Below are 14440 nucleotides of genomic sequence, written 5' to 3' on the forward strand. Positions count from 1 at the left end.
TTCAACAGTCACATGGGGCCTCATGGTAAGAACAGCTAACATAACAAACAGACTTTAACACCTAAGCTTAAAGGTGTATAAATTCCAATTCCCAGAAAGAGAAATAGGCTAATTTCTCCATCAAGCCACTGACTAGAGTTATTGTAAGCTTTCATATTTTTTTAACAATTAAATGTGGTTCTCTGCTATTCTGGACTAAATTTATTTCTTTACAATAAGAGTTAGGCCTGTGAGATGAATGAATTAACATCGTCTAGCCATGCAACTGACCCTTTGTCTATTGTCTTATTTTTTTTTATAATGTTTTAAAATTACTTACATTGCTTTTGATTTGTTTACTGTGAGTGGGGGTGGGGTACTGTGGTATGGGTTGGAGGTCAGAGATCAGAGGCCAGAGGTCACCTTTTAGGCATTTCTGCTCCCACCATGCAGGTGCTGTTGACTGAATTCAGATTGGCTGTAAGCTTGGAGAAAGGTGCCTTCCCTGCTAAGCATATTTCAGGCCATGGTTTATGTCTTTTTAAGGGTATGATGAGAACCGTGTCAATCAGAAATACATCCCTTCCTTACATTGAATATATTTTGGCCAGCTTATCATTTGTCTGTAAGACTTAATTTATTTTTGCTATTCTCAAAAATAATAATTTTTGATGTTCAAGAGTCTTTCTGTTTTTTTTATAATATTCGGAAAATTCAGTTTGCCATTAAAATTCATTATTTTAAGGACTCAAACCTGTCTTAATTGTTACTGATGTGAAGGGAAAGATTGGCATTCACTTTTACCATTTTCCTCTTGGAAGTATATACATGGTCAATAAGATTTATTGAGTTGTCTTGTATTTTATGATTGTCAAAAGCAACATTATGATAATTTAATTTCTTTTAGCATTTGTATGTACTTCAAGGTACACTATTCTAGTCCAAAAAAAGTCCAAAAATTCCTAATTTATTATTCACCAAATTATCAGTATCTTGTTCGTGTCACTCTTCCAGGACATTTCTTTTTCTAGAGAAATTTCACACTCATCCTATCAGCCCCTTGACACTCACACACAACCCTGCCCTTGTAGGTATTCCAACATGTGAAGGACTCACAGAGAGACCTTGCTCTCCCTAGCCAGCAACAGTTCCTTTGGCTTAATTTTCCTCCCCCAAACCTAAGTGCTCAAGGAGAGTGATGTTTGTGATATGCACATGAAGTGTTCCCCCGTAGACTCGTGTGTTTGAACAACTAGTCTCTCAGTGGTACAGTTGTGAAGGTTATGGAACCTTCAGTAGGCAGAACCTTGCTGGAAGAAATAAGTCACTTGGGAGGGGTTGTGAAGTTGTATTGTGTAACTCTGCTTGCTGTCCTGTTTCTTGAGTATGCATGAAATGAGACCAGCTTCTTGTCCCTGTCTTCATCACTTTTCTGCCTGCTACATGATTTCCCTGTCAATCCCTGTCAATGGACTCTCTCCCTCCAGACCTGTAAGCCAGAATAAAACCTTTCTGCCCTACATTGCTTGTGATGGGATCTTTTATTCCAGAAACATCCACCCATCATCAGAGAGGCAAGTTGTACAATAGTGACATTCAAGACTTGAAAGCTGGAACATCTGTTAACCGTCCAAGACCAAAAGAGGACTGTTAGGACAAGATATTCAATATAAAAGCAAAAGGAGAGGTTCTGTTAAGATACATTTTTGGATCTGAGTAACATCAGGTAAATTCAGTGAGGTGAGCAAAGAGCAAAGGCCTTGGGACACTCCACCTGCCATCTTAGAATGAGTGACTCACAAGCCAACATTTGCCTCAATTCTAACTACATCTCTCAGTAAGTTTACTAATCACTGAGGATGGGAAATCAGTTCTTGGTGTTCTGATGAATGACAGGGGCTGTGTTTTGAAGAGCCACTCAGCCTTCCTTTGTGCCAGGTACCTCCTCTCCTGCTCTGTGGATGAGGCAACCCACAGTGACGTGGATGGCAGGGGTAGGGTGACAGTTCAGGAACTTACCGTTAGCATGTCATCACACTTCATGTCCGGCGTGTCACCATCCTCGCTTTTATTGTAGAATTTTCGGAAGAAATTAAATGCCACAACGGTGTACAGGTATACAACAACAGCCAATAAGCCAACAGTCAACACGAGCTGAAAGCAAGGTGACATTTAGCATTTACTGGGGATGCAGAATGTGTGACTGGTGTAAGTGGCAGGGTGGGAGGAAAGTCCTCTACTGTCACACCTGGATTACTGACCATAGGCCAATACGATCTATACTCTCATTATTCCTCACCTTCTTAGCTCACAAGTAAAGTTTATTTGCATATTTTTTTAAATTTATCAGCCCGTCAAAGCATTTTATGCTAAACCTGACTACTTAATTGACTAAGAAGTGCACAGCACAAACCAAGTAAAGATAAATTCTGATCTAGTTTCACATTTGAATCCAATTGATATGTGTTAGAACACAGCTTTAATGTTCAGAATATACTATATGCTCTCCTGCCATGTAAGCCAAATGTTTTATTTATGTGGATATGTATTTCCCTGCTTGTGTGTATGTGACACCAGGTGGTGTAGTGCCTGAAGTAACCAGAAAAGTGTGGGATCCCATGGAACTGGAGTTAGTTGTGAGCTACCCAACATGGATGCTGAGAGAACTGAACCAGGATCCTCTGCAAGAACAGTAGGTGTTCCTACCTCCTGTGCCCCCTCTCTAGCTGTTACCTGTGCTATGAGCTCTGTAAGAAACCTACTGGCTGGCAAATGAGCGGAGCACACAGGGATTCTGTCTCTGTGCCTTGAAGATGCCATGAACATCTTAGCTTTATTCAGACCCTTAGATAACAGACGTGTGTAGGAGCTTCTTGCTGAACTTTAGAAAACAAGAAACTGGGCTAATGATAGTTAAAGTAGCTGTGATTCCAGGTTGGAGGGGCACTGGTTATTAAATAGACTGAAATAGAAGGGCTGTTGCTCCAGATAATTAGCACAGAACTGTGACCACCAATTGGACATGTGAAGCAGCTGATGATGTATACTTCTGCACTGTCACGGAGGTCCAGCATGAGCAGCTGAGTTCCATCAGAATGTCAGTGGACTATCTGGACTCAGACCAGCTGTCCCCTGTGTCAGCACGCCCTTGTCAATGTATAGTATCATTTAGACTCAGTTCAATTTAAAAATTCAGGAGGATGTCTTATTAAGTTTAATGGCAACACCTTCTTGTCAAATCAAGTATTGCATCTGGATTCTGCAACAGTTTTTGGCACAGCAGAGAATCAGGTGGAGCAAGCATCACCTCATAAGCAAGACAAGAACTAACTTCCTCAATGTAGTGCTCAATGTAGATAGTCCCGAGCTGGCTCGATTTGTTCTCAACTTGCACAAAATCTGATAAGATATTGTTATTCATTATACTTTACCAGAAAAGGATTTGATATTGGCAAATATTCACTTATCCAAGGTCATCTAGCTCAACCATCAATACAATACCTAAACCTGTGTTATAGGGTCCTTGGCATTACTGATTAGAGGAGAAGACATATACTATCCAGCCATGATAATCTTTAAAAGCATATATTGTCACTTAAGGGCTGGATTTAATTTTTCAGAGTTATGTCTTGCCGATTTTTAGTTTTTCCAAGGGAAATATGACCTTTTACCTGTTTGCCATTATGGGTAACTGAGGACAGGATAGTTCTCAATGTCTTGAAGCCCATCGCGATGTCAAGGAGGTGGGCAGCAAAAAAAAAGTTGTTGTAGTGTCCAAGAACAGACATGGTCATATACCAGGCTAGGTAGAGGAAGGACTGTTAGGAGCAAATAGGGGGGAGGCATGTCAGACAGCAAAGTACACAAGAACCAGCAAGAGCCATTGCCATCTCGCTCTATACAAAGCCTGCACTCACCTCCTCTCTCTAGACTGTAATTCTTCAGTTCTAATCAGCCGGATTCACTCCTTGCACATTTTACCTTTATTTAGTTTGTTATGAGAGGCTCAGTGTGATTTTTTTCCCTTTACACCAACTCTACTAGTTCATCCTTTCACAAACAGTAGAAATGATCATCCTACCTCCTGACAGCAGGGTCTAAGCTTCAGCTTGGTGGTTGCTATTTTGCACCAGATAGTTCTTGGCTATGGAGTCTGCCCCATGACCTTAGGATCAAAAAGATCCTGATGATTCATGATGAGATAAAAATGCCATTGGATGTCACTCGGGGACAAGACTGCCTTTGTTTGGGAATCCATGTTTACAGTCAACCCAAGAACCCACCAACGTTGGCTTTTTCCTTATCTCTTCTCCTCTGGTCTTCATTTATCTACACATTGAGGTTGATAAGACCTCTTAGTTAGAATCTATTGCCACATAGATCATGAGCAGTTTATTAAGGTAGCATTGTACACTGTATGAACTAAAGTAATTCCAAGAGCAACTGAAGTACTTGTTGATGTCACTAACACCTGTTGTGACCTTAAGTGATACTTGGTGCTGTGTGGAGAAGTCTTCTGAATCATAACTAAAGAAATTACTTTTTAATTATCTGTAAATACACACGCACACACACATGTGTGTAACTGTGTGTAAGTATGGGCATGTAATGCAATGACCTTAGAGGCCAGAAGAGGAAATCAGATACTCTGGAACTGGAGTTAGAGATAGCTGTGCTAGGAACTAAATGTAGGTCTTCTGCAGGTATTTTAAAACTGCTGCTGAGCCATTATTCCAGTTTTTGAATTATAATTAATGTAAACTATGTGTAAGTGTCCATGTTCGGTAGGGGCAGTGAAAATTCAGGGGTAGAAACATAATGGTTACTTACTCCTGTAGATGCCGTGACTGAATGAATGACGTAACTCATAGGAGAGGATTAGTATTGTTATTCTGACTCTAATCTTAGGTGAAGAAAAGGAGAGTGGGGTCATGCAAGATTTCATAAGCAATAGGAGACTTGACTCTATGACAAGAAAAATGGCATTTGAGAAAAAAAAAAAGACAGGATTCAGCAAGAAGGCTTTAGTAGTGACACACTTGTTATTGGACAGGAAGAAGGAGTCATCTCACTGGCTAGCAAGAGATGCAAAGCCTGAGGGGAAAGGACACAGATGGAAAACAGAAGAGGGAGAAGTTGTAAATGGTTGATGAGCTAGTGATGGCTGTGATGTTAATTGACCCCTGTTAATCTTGAGTGACAGATGGAGGATGGGCAATGCCTAGCATAGGTACTTTGAGCATTTTTATACTAAAAGGTACTTTTTGCATGGTAAGTAGATGCCCCTAGAAATTCCATCTTCCATCTAATTACCCTTGTTGCTTTCAGATTCTAACCAAACTACTGAAGACTGGATGACACATGACAAGTGCCTGGCCAAACAGAAGCTATAAAACTGCTGGGGACTGTCAGCCGAACAGGTCTCTTAAAGATGTCTTCTCCAGGTTGCCCTCAGGATTAACTTACACCCAACTTCTCTGGATGACAATACATTCCACAGAAATGAAAATATGAAGGTCAGACTCAACTGGGCAAAACAGGGTTAGGCCAGGACTGTGGTGTGGCGAATGCCCCAAAGTGTGCCCCAGACAGGGTAGGCTTGCTTCTGAGTGGGGGCTACTGAAGCAGGAGTTGGATGGCTCCTGCTCACTAGGAAGTTTTCCACCATTTGATCAGAAAGTACTTGCAAGGTGGTGTCACACTAACGGTCTATGGTTATGAATAGGGTTATGAAATAAGTTTTGAAGCTGTCAGGGGTACCTTTGATGGTTGGGTAGAAGGGTTATGAAATAAGTTTTGAACTGTCAGGGTGTACCTTTGATGGTTGGGTAGAAGGGTAATGAAATAAGTTTTGAAGCTGTCAGGGGTACCTTTGATGGTTGGGTAGAAGGGTTATAAAATAAGTTTTGAACTGTCAGGGGTACCTTTGATGGTTGGTAGAAGGATGGGGATGGAGAGAAGAGAGTTGACTTGCTGTCCCAGCCTTAAAGACTGGAAAATGGAACATTCACTATCAGAGCCAGTGTGAAAATTAAACAGTGAGGCACAGAGACAGCTTTTGGTAATGGTTGAGTATATTCAGTCACATAGACATATATACCTGGGCCATATGTTTACTGTCTAAAGGGTTTTGATAGAGATGCAAGGAGAAAAAGAACAGGATGGCTCAGTGCACTGAATTTGGGAGAAAAGGTGAGCATAACTACTTTTAAATTGTATTAGTCTTTAAAACATATATAAAGTCATATATTTTATTATGGAATTCCAAAAAATACCTCGTTTCTGTGTTTCTCCAACTGCCCCTCCCAGTTCTCAGTGACCAGCTTTCTCCTTCCTCCTCCCATGCATCATCCTCTTCCTAGTAAGACTTTTTTTAAAATATTTTCATTGAGGTATTTTTTGCATATCTACCAACCTCTAAAGTCTATGGTCCCACTGAAATGGAAATCCATATAAACTTGTTCTTATATTAATGTATAAGACAGGGTGGTAAAAGTGTCTGTGCTTGGGTCTTTCTCAGACACCATAATTATTAACTTCACTGTTATCTGCGAACTTCCTGAAATAACCTCCCTCTATTGCAAGAGCTCCCTAGACTCAGGCAGTGAGCCTGATGGAGGCTTACGTTGTCTGTGAACACGACTCCAAGTTTCCACATCTGGTACTTCACGTCAATAGAGTTCAATCTGGAATGACAGAAGAGAGTGTGGATGGATAGTCACGGTGATAGAAGATGTATGCTTGTGGAGCCTGTGGGCCTGTACCCGTTAGTGGGCAAGGATAGACACCTGCTCAGGAGAACAGTACCCAGGGGGTCAGCACTCTGATTGCCATCCGTTCCCAGGGAAAAGTGAAGAGCTGAGGCCTGCTGTGTAGAAGCACCCCAGAGATCTGTGGTGACCCCTAGAAGAATCACGGAAAACCAAACAAAATGGTACCATCTCTTCTTCAGTAATTTAAAACTATCATCACCATTTATTTATATATTTATGAATTTATGATATGTGTACATGGTGTGTGTATATAGTGTGTATGTGGTATGTACAGTGTGTATGTGTGTATATGTGTATGTGGTGTGTGTGTGTATGATGTATATGTGTATGGTGTGTGTGTGTCTATGTGTGTGTACATATGTAGTGTATGTGTATATGGTATGTATTATGTGCGGTGTGTGCATATGGGTGTAGTTGTGTTTGAGGTGTGTGAGGGGTGTATATGTGTGTGTGTGAGTGTGGTTTGTGTGTCTATGTGTAATGTGTGTGTATGGGATATATGTATATGTGGTGTGTTCATATGTATGTAGTGTGTGTGTGTGTGTGTGTGTGTGTGTGTGTGTGGTATGTATGGTATTACAGAAATGCTTATCCCGTCTCATTCTAGGTGGGTGCTTGAGATCTGAACTCTGTTCCTCATGCTTGTACCCTGAGTGCTTTAACCAGGGAGTCATCTCCTTAGCTCTGTGTCCACTCTTCATTGCATTTCAGTAGAAGGGTTTCTGGTTCGAATAAAAACCTCATACACACATACACTTATTTTACAGCTAACATTTATAAACGAGAGCACTGCTCCTCCTTTTCTTGATTTCTCTTCCCAGCGCAGGGATGTGGGTAAGGGCAGGGTTAATACCCAGGACCCTGCATTGGCTCTCTGAATGCCCTCCTACTGAGCTGCAGCCCTGCTTCCTTTGCTGTTCCCTCCAGCTCTCTCCATTTCCTTCCAGGCAGGATTTAGCCTTTCCCTGCTTCTCAAGGGACTCTAGACCTTCTCCTCTCAGTGTCTCTTAGCTGCTGCTAATGCTGCACCTGCTGCGAGCTGGTCTCTCCCACCACTGATCTGTGACCTCTCTCCATCCCCAGGCACTTCGCCACGAATTAAATGTCTCTCAGTCCACCTGTGTGGAGTGAATCCATGTGAGCTTTGAAACTTTAGAACTTCACAAATGTGCTCATCCACTCCTGGCTCTATGTGAGTGCTTGAGATCCAAACTCTGGTCTTTATGCTTGGACCCGGGAGTGCTTTTATGAGGGAGCCATCTCCCTGGTAAACTCTAGCTTTGAACACTCATGAGCTTCGAAATGTTAGAAGGGCACGTTATAAAAACCTTCATTTTTTTCCCCCAGATTTTGGCACTGATTTGGGGTGAGACATAACTTTGTCAACCTTAGATGTAATGCCCCAGCTCCAGGTTAGCTGTCAGGTGAGGAGATGAACACACACCATATAGTGTGATAGAGGGCAGGTCTTACAGGGGCCGCTCTAGACTTAAGATTTGGTCTAATTACTTTAATTAATTAATTAAGATTACTTTAAAAAATTATGGCCTTGAAAGATGCCAATCTGAAATTCAAGGTGTGAGAACCAGCAGTTTGTTACAGAAAATAGAGGGAGGTAAGAATCTGTTCTTGTTGCTCTCTTCGTCAATAGGTTGCTTTTTCTCCCCACACTCCTCTTAAACACTTAGGCTCAGCTACCCTTTGCTTCAGGTGCCCAGATGGAGCACTGGCAGGCCAGGCTGTAGTTTTTGCCTTCTTCAGGCAAAACTTTGTCTTTGTGTTGTGATTAGTTTTATTAACTCAGGGCCCTTCTGGAAGCAGCTCATTGATGTTTGCAGTAGGCATTGGCATTCATTTCTCCTGAGTAGAAAAGGAGTGAGGAGAAGGGACTTGACAATCCGCACGAGAGTAGCATGACACTCCACAGAAACATGATCTAATGCAAAATGGAGGTTTCAAAATTCAGGACCTCTGAATTTTACATGGTAGATTCTCACTTGGCGCTTTCCTTTCATGGTTATTTCCCATCAGCCATACACTTGAGTGGCAGCCTTACCGCCACTGTCACTAATAAGTGTTTCTTCTTGGAAGCACTCAAAGCTTGTCTATACACACATAGCATCCATGCTGGGTGGAGTGGACCCCACCCCCAGGGGTGGCCCTGGCTAACTGGTAGCTGATCAAGGCTCAGGCTCCCCTGGAAACAAGCCTTGATTCAAGAAAACCCTCTAAATTAGAGGGGTGGTGGATGAAAGGTTCCTTGAGGATTCTGAGATATAAGCTTGTCTGCTCTACCCACCCCCCAAAATCCTAAAAACATGGAAGCGCTCAGTCTTTCTTATCACAGGGAGGAGGTGAACCACTTATTTAATTGTGCAATTACCAAGCTTCATGGATGGATAAATGCTATAAATATTGATGAACTGTTTACAAAAGGGTCTTGTGGTTATTAAAAGTTTATTAGTGAATAAACAGCCACTATTGCTTTGAGTCTGGGTAGACACATCAAGGTGTCAACCACACAGAATCCTGCTAAACTTCTATGTCTCGACCTTCTAAGTGATTCAGTTAAGACACAGAACATGGAAGTCTCTTTTCCAAACTTGAATATTCCTTTCTGGATCTTCATTCAGATTTTATTATCCATATTTAACAGTGATCATAACATAGGCTTTTCTGGATCTTTGCTAGCAGTCAATGTTGAAAATATTTATTGTATAAAACAATGAAAGATTTTGCCAATTATAAATGTGTCATACTTATCTGTGTATATGCATGTTTCGTGTATATATGTAAGTGTGTGTACCATAGTACGTGTGTATAAGTTAGAGAACAACTTGTATAGGAAATGATCTCCTCTCACTGTGGAATGTGGGAATGGAACTCAAGGTCTCCAGGCTTGCCAGTAAATACCTGCTGAGCTGTGTCATTAGCCCATCACAAATTTAAACAAATACACAGATCAGCCATGCTAGGCTGGGGATATAGCTTAGTGGGGCAGCACTTGCCTTACAAGTTAAACATGAGGCCCTGGGTTTAATCCCCATTGTCACAGTGCAAACAAGCCAAAACAAAAATATCAAGAAAAGCTAATTTCCCAAGAAAAAGCAACCACGGCACTTCTCTAAAACAAGGAAGTTCCCAGAGCCTTAAAATGTCATCTAGGTAAAGCAAGTATGATGGACTTGCTTGCAGAAATCTAGCTGGTCATGTCTGCTAGGTAGGCAGGAGCACAGGCATACGCTGACCCTCCATGTCGTGGGCATAGGTGCCCGAGAGAGGGTTGAGAAAACCCGCCTTGGCCTCAAGGGACCTTGATCCAACTCATTCCTCTTAGTCAACAGCATTATTTACAAGATTTCCATTTAAATGTGTGTGTGTGTGTGTGTGTGTGTGTGTGTGTGTGTGTGTGTGTGTGTAGATATATATCTGTTTCCAAGGCTTGGAATGAAACTTTGCTCTGAAAAAGTATTCCTGCAATAACACGGTTCAGTATTGTGCCTTTGTTTGTGTTTGACTTTAAGGAGGACCTGAGGTTAGAAAAGATGGTTTATATTAAGAACGGTGGATTTTCTTGCTGCTTTTCTCCTACTGTGTGTATATAACAAGTTAGGAATCTTTGAATGTTGATTCCAGGGGACATGCCTGGAACACTCAAGAGGCTAGAGCAGGAAGATGGTGAGATGAGGCCCAGGGAGCTATCAGTCAGTTCCAGGGCTTCCTGGGCTAGTGTATAATGAATTCCAGGCCAGCCTGGGCTGCATGGCATGACTCTGTCTCAATGAGAAATGAGTTACAGCAACAATGACAATAATACGTTAGGAAAACCACCCTCCATTCCAAAGCTCTAAACACTCAGGTCCTGGCTAGTTCTACGTCAACTTGACACAAGCTAGAGTCATCTGAAAGGAGGGAACCTCAGATGAGAAAATGCCTCCATAAGATATGGCTGTGGGACATTTTCTTAGTTAGGGATGGATGTAGGAGAGCCCAGTGCATCTGTGTGGGTGGTGCCACCCCAGGTCTTGAGTTCTATAAGAAAGCAGGCCAAGTAAGCCATGAGGAGCAAGCCAGTAAGCAGCACTCCTCCATGGCCTCTGCATCAGCTTCTGCCTCCTGGGTGTAGGCTCCTGTGATGTGTGGGTTTGTCTCCTGACTTCCTTTGATGATGGGCTATGATGTGGATGTGTAAGCCAGATAACCCTTTCCTTCCCAACTTGCTTTTGAGTCATGCTGCTTCCTCACTGCCACAGAAACCCTAAGGAAACTTGGAGGTATAAACAACCACTTCGTTTTGGAACTTGCTGTTTTCCTAAGGGAGGGAAGGGAAATCAGTGGGCTAGCCAGTCCAAAATGTGTCCCGGAACCACATCCATGTAGGGCAGAAGTGTTACTCACACAGCAGACAAAGAACTGTCTTTCTTGGGCTTCTTCTTCTCTCTTGCATCGCTGAAATCCAGTGCAGCCTTATCCATGCCCAGTAACTCACTGATTCTGTCTCTCCCATAAAACTCTCCATATTTATCCATCACCTGTGGTCAAGAAAGAAATGCATCGTTGGTCTTAACTATTAAATATCGATACCTATTCAAGTATGTAAGAGTAGTTTTCTTGCTATATATTTGAATGATTTTGCAGAAAACTCATCCTTCTAGCTTACAGTCCATTTTCTAGGATCATGCTGTCGAAATTCTAAATGAATCTACAGCACTTGCTTGTTTCCTAAGGGAGGGAAGTGAGCTAGCCAGAGCTAAATGTGTCCCTTGACCCCATTCCATGTAGGCCAGAAGTGTCTCTGAGGAATGAGATGCCCTTTTTAGTAATAGAGGCACAGGAAGGGCCGCTGGGACATACAAGAACAAGATGCTGGGGGGAGGTGGGAGGAAGGTGACCACCATTCCTTTTACCAGGGATTTTGTCACAATTCTTGTAACTGTCATGGTCTCTAAGTTTTTTCCTTTATATCTGGGGTCTATCATGATGTACCATACCAGTTGTTAATATTTTCATCCCATTGTACAGGTTAAGAAACTGAGGAGATAGTTCAGTTGATGAAGAGCCCTGTACAAAGCCGAGCGAGGTTGAATGTGTGTATGATCCCAGCACTGGGGAAGCAGAGCAAGGAGATTCATGAGACTCGATGACCAGAGAGCTGAGCCTAACTGGTGAGCCTCAGGACCTAAGGAAAGACCATGTCTCAAAATTCGATGGACTGTTCCAAGAAACAATAGCCAAAGCTGACCTAGGCTTTTACAACTATCCACACATATGTGCACACACACACACACACACACAGACACACACACACACACACACACACACACACAAAGAAAGGTGTAAATGAAAGATAAAAGAATGCTTAGTACTTGACATGGCTTGCAGCTCAGCATAAATCCCAGCACGTTCATCTCCGTGATGTGCTTCTCACGGGCCTAAATTCAAGCATGCAAGGGTAATGGTACTGAGAAAATGGAAAAACTAGCCAAAATGGACAAAAAAAAGTGGGTAGATTGAGGAAAGAAAAACAGAAAAGATCATTAACAGCAGGAGCAGAGGGAGGAAAGCAAGCAAAGGAGGGTGTGTCCAGGAGACCAAGTGGAAGGCAAGAGGACACAGGGAGAAGGAAAGAAGGGCAGACAGAGGGTACCCAGGAATGACAGGTCTATGTGCACAAAACAGGTTAAAGAAAGCATTAAAGACAAGTGGTAAAATGACTAAGAGTGAAGGCCTCTCAGGCTGAGTAAGCCAATCTGCTGTGTTCTTTTCCTCAGGGCTGAAGAAGTCTGTGCTGGCCAGTCTACAGGGCACACATGGGCTCACTCTTCTCCCTAGAGGACACGGCAGCTACTGCAGTGGAGGACCCAGGAGTGACTTGCTCTGTCTTCCTCCCTTCTTCCCTACCTTGTTATTTTGTGTGTGCGTGCATGCGTGCATGTGGATGCGTGCACATCTGTGAGTGTGTCTGAAGGCCAGAGATCAATGTCAGATGGTTAATTCCCTCTCCAGCTTGATCTCTCACTGAACCTGGAGTTCACCATTTCCGTAAGGCTAAAGGGCCAGTGAGTCCTCCTGAGGCTCTGACCTATGCCAGCCTGCTGCTTGGATTACAAGCATGCACTAGATCGGCTTGTGAGAGTGCTGGGGGCACAAATTCAGGTCCTCATGTCACACAGCAAACACTTAGACTGTGTCATCGCTCTAGTCCTGGCCTTGCTGCTTATTAAACATAAACGTAGAGGGTTTTTTTTTTTTTCCTGGAAACACTTTTGGCTTTATATTTTAGAAACTCTCTTTTTATACCACTAGAAACTTCATAGCTGCAAGATATTCAAATTGTCCATGTAAAATTATTTTAAAATGGTTGGAAACTCTGGTCTAATTTAGATGTGCACTTATGCATTGGTGTGATGAACTCAATGTGACAGTTCACAAGGTAACAAAAGAATGCAAAAGAATGTGCAAAGATATATCAACAACCAGCAATCCCAGACTCTTTCCACCACAGAGTGACACACACACACACACACACACACACATACATACACACACACACACACAAACACACACACATACACACACACACATACACACAAACACACACAGAGTACTTAACTACACTTCAGTTACATTTAAGCTCTTGGTGTTGGCCCCATCTCTGCATCAGGTGGTGAAAAAGATTCTAAGTGTCTCCTTGAGGACCAAGTTTGGAGCAGCACTGAACTGATAAAGATACACAATAGCTCTCCCCAGTACCACCTGTGCCAGTACCGCCCCAGGCTGGTATTCACCAGGAGACAATGTGGGAGCAGAGCAGCTCAAAGAATCAGCAAGGGTCCTGGAGCAGGCTGTCTGGGGGTGGCTGGGATGGGTAGGGGATGCCTGCAGTCCCACCATTCTCGGGAAGATGATTACAGTGAGTTTGAAACCAGCTTGGGCTGCCTGGTGAGTGCCAGTCTAGTTTGGGACCTTCTCTCAAAACTATATTAAAAAGAGGAGGAGGAGGAGGAGGAGGAGGAGGAGGAGGAGGAGGAGGAGGAGGAGGAGGAGGAGGAGGAAGAAGAAGAAGAAGAAGAAGAAGAAGAAGAAGAAGAAGAAGAAGAAGAAGAAGAAGAAGAAGAAGAAGAAGAAGAAGAAGAAGATTTCTGTATAGTAGCCCTCAGCACACAAACACTTTTACATATCAATATTCAGCTAAAGTGTTTGGAGCCACACTGACCCTGTGCGGTAGTGTGGGTAGGAAAACCCCAGCTTCTGAGCAGAGGCTCTCAAACAGCAGAGGTTAGCAGCAGCCAGGGTTGGGGCTGAAACAAGGCCACCATTCTCTCTGTGCTCCCCACCACTTCCAGTACAATTATACAAAAATCTAACAACATCATATTTATTGTTAAGGTTTTTAAAGTTATAAGATGGAAACCAACCAAACAAAGCCCACAGCCTGCAGCCCACATGAGCATCCCAATTGGTATCACATTCTTACTGATTCTTGTCACTGATCTCTAAGGCAAGGGAAGCAAGGCCTGTTGATCTGGGGGGCAAAGAGTATGGACTTCTCAGACGCTCAACTGAAAACCCCTATATGCTTCTCTTGCTGCCCGGAAATAACCACAGCAACTGGGATACACATTACATCCCGTCCTCCATGCAAAACACATCACAGTAAATCCCGGGGCACCCTTAAAAAATAAAAC

At 42.8% G+C, this 14440-nt stretch overlaps 1 protein-coding gene across 1 annotated transcript in view; it reads right to left on the reverse strand.

The window, feature by feature from the left end:
• The window catches only part of RYR2 (ryanodine receptor 2), a gene marked incomplete at both ends in the record, with an annotated part of 539514 nt that overhangs the window by 8070 nt on the left and 517004 nt on the right, over positions 1 to 14440 (reverse strand). Inside the window, 6 exons of the mRNA XM_080918509.1 lie at positions 1999 to 2133; positions 3651 to 3797; positions 6605 to 6665; positions 11151 to 11284; positions 12181 to 12184; positions 14230 to 14277. Of these exons, the coding sequence (XP_080774635.1) occupies positions 1999 to 2133; positions 3651 to 3797; positions 6605 to 6665; positions 11151 to 11284; positions 12181 to 12184; positions 14230 to 14277 (529 nt within the window). The remainder of the gene's footprint in view (positions 1 to 1998; positions 2134 to 3650; positions 3798 to 6604; positions 6666 to 11150; positions 11285 to 12180; positions 12185 to 14229; positions 14278 to 14440) is intronic.

This window comes from Micromys minutus (assembly GCF_963924665.1).
Source record: "Micromys minutus genome assembly, chromosome: 6".
Taxonomy (NCBI): domain Eukaryota; kingdom Metazoa; phylum Chordata; class Mammalia; order Rodentia; family Muridae; genus Micromys; species Micromys minutus.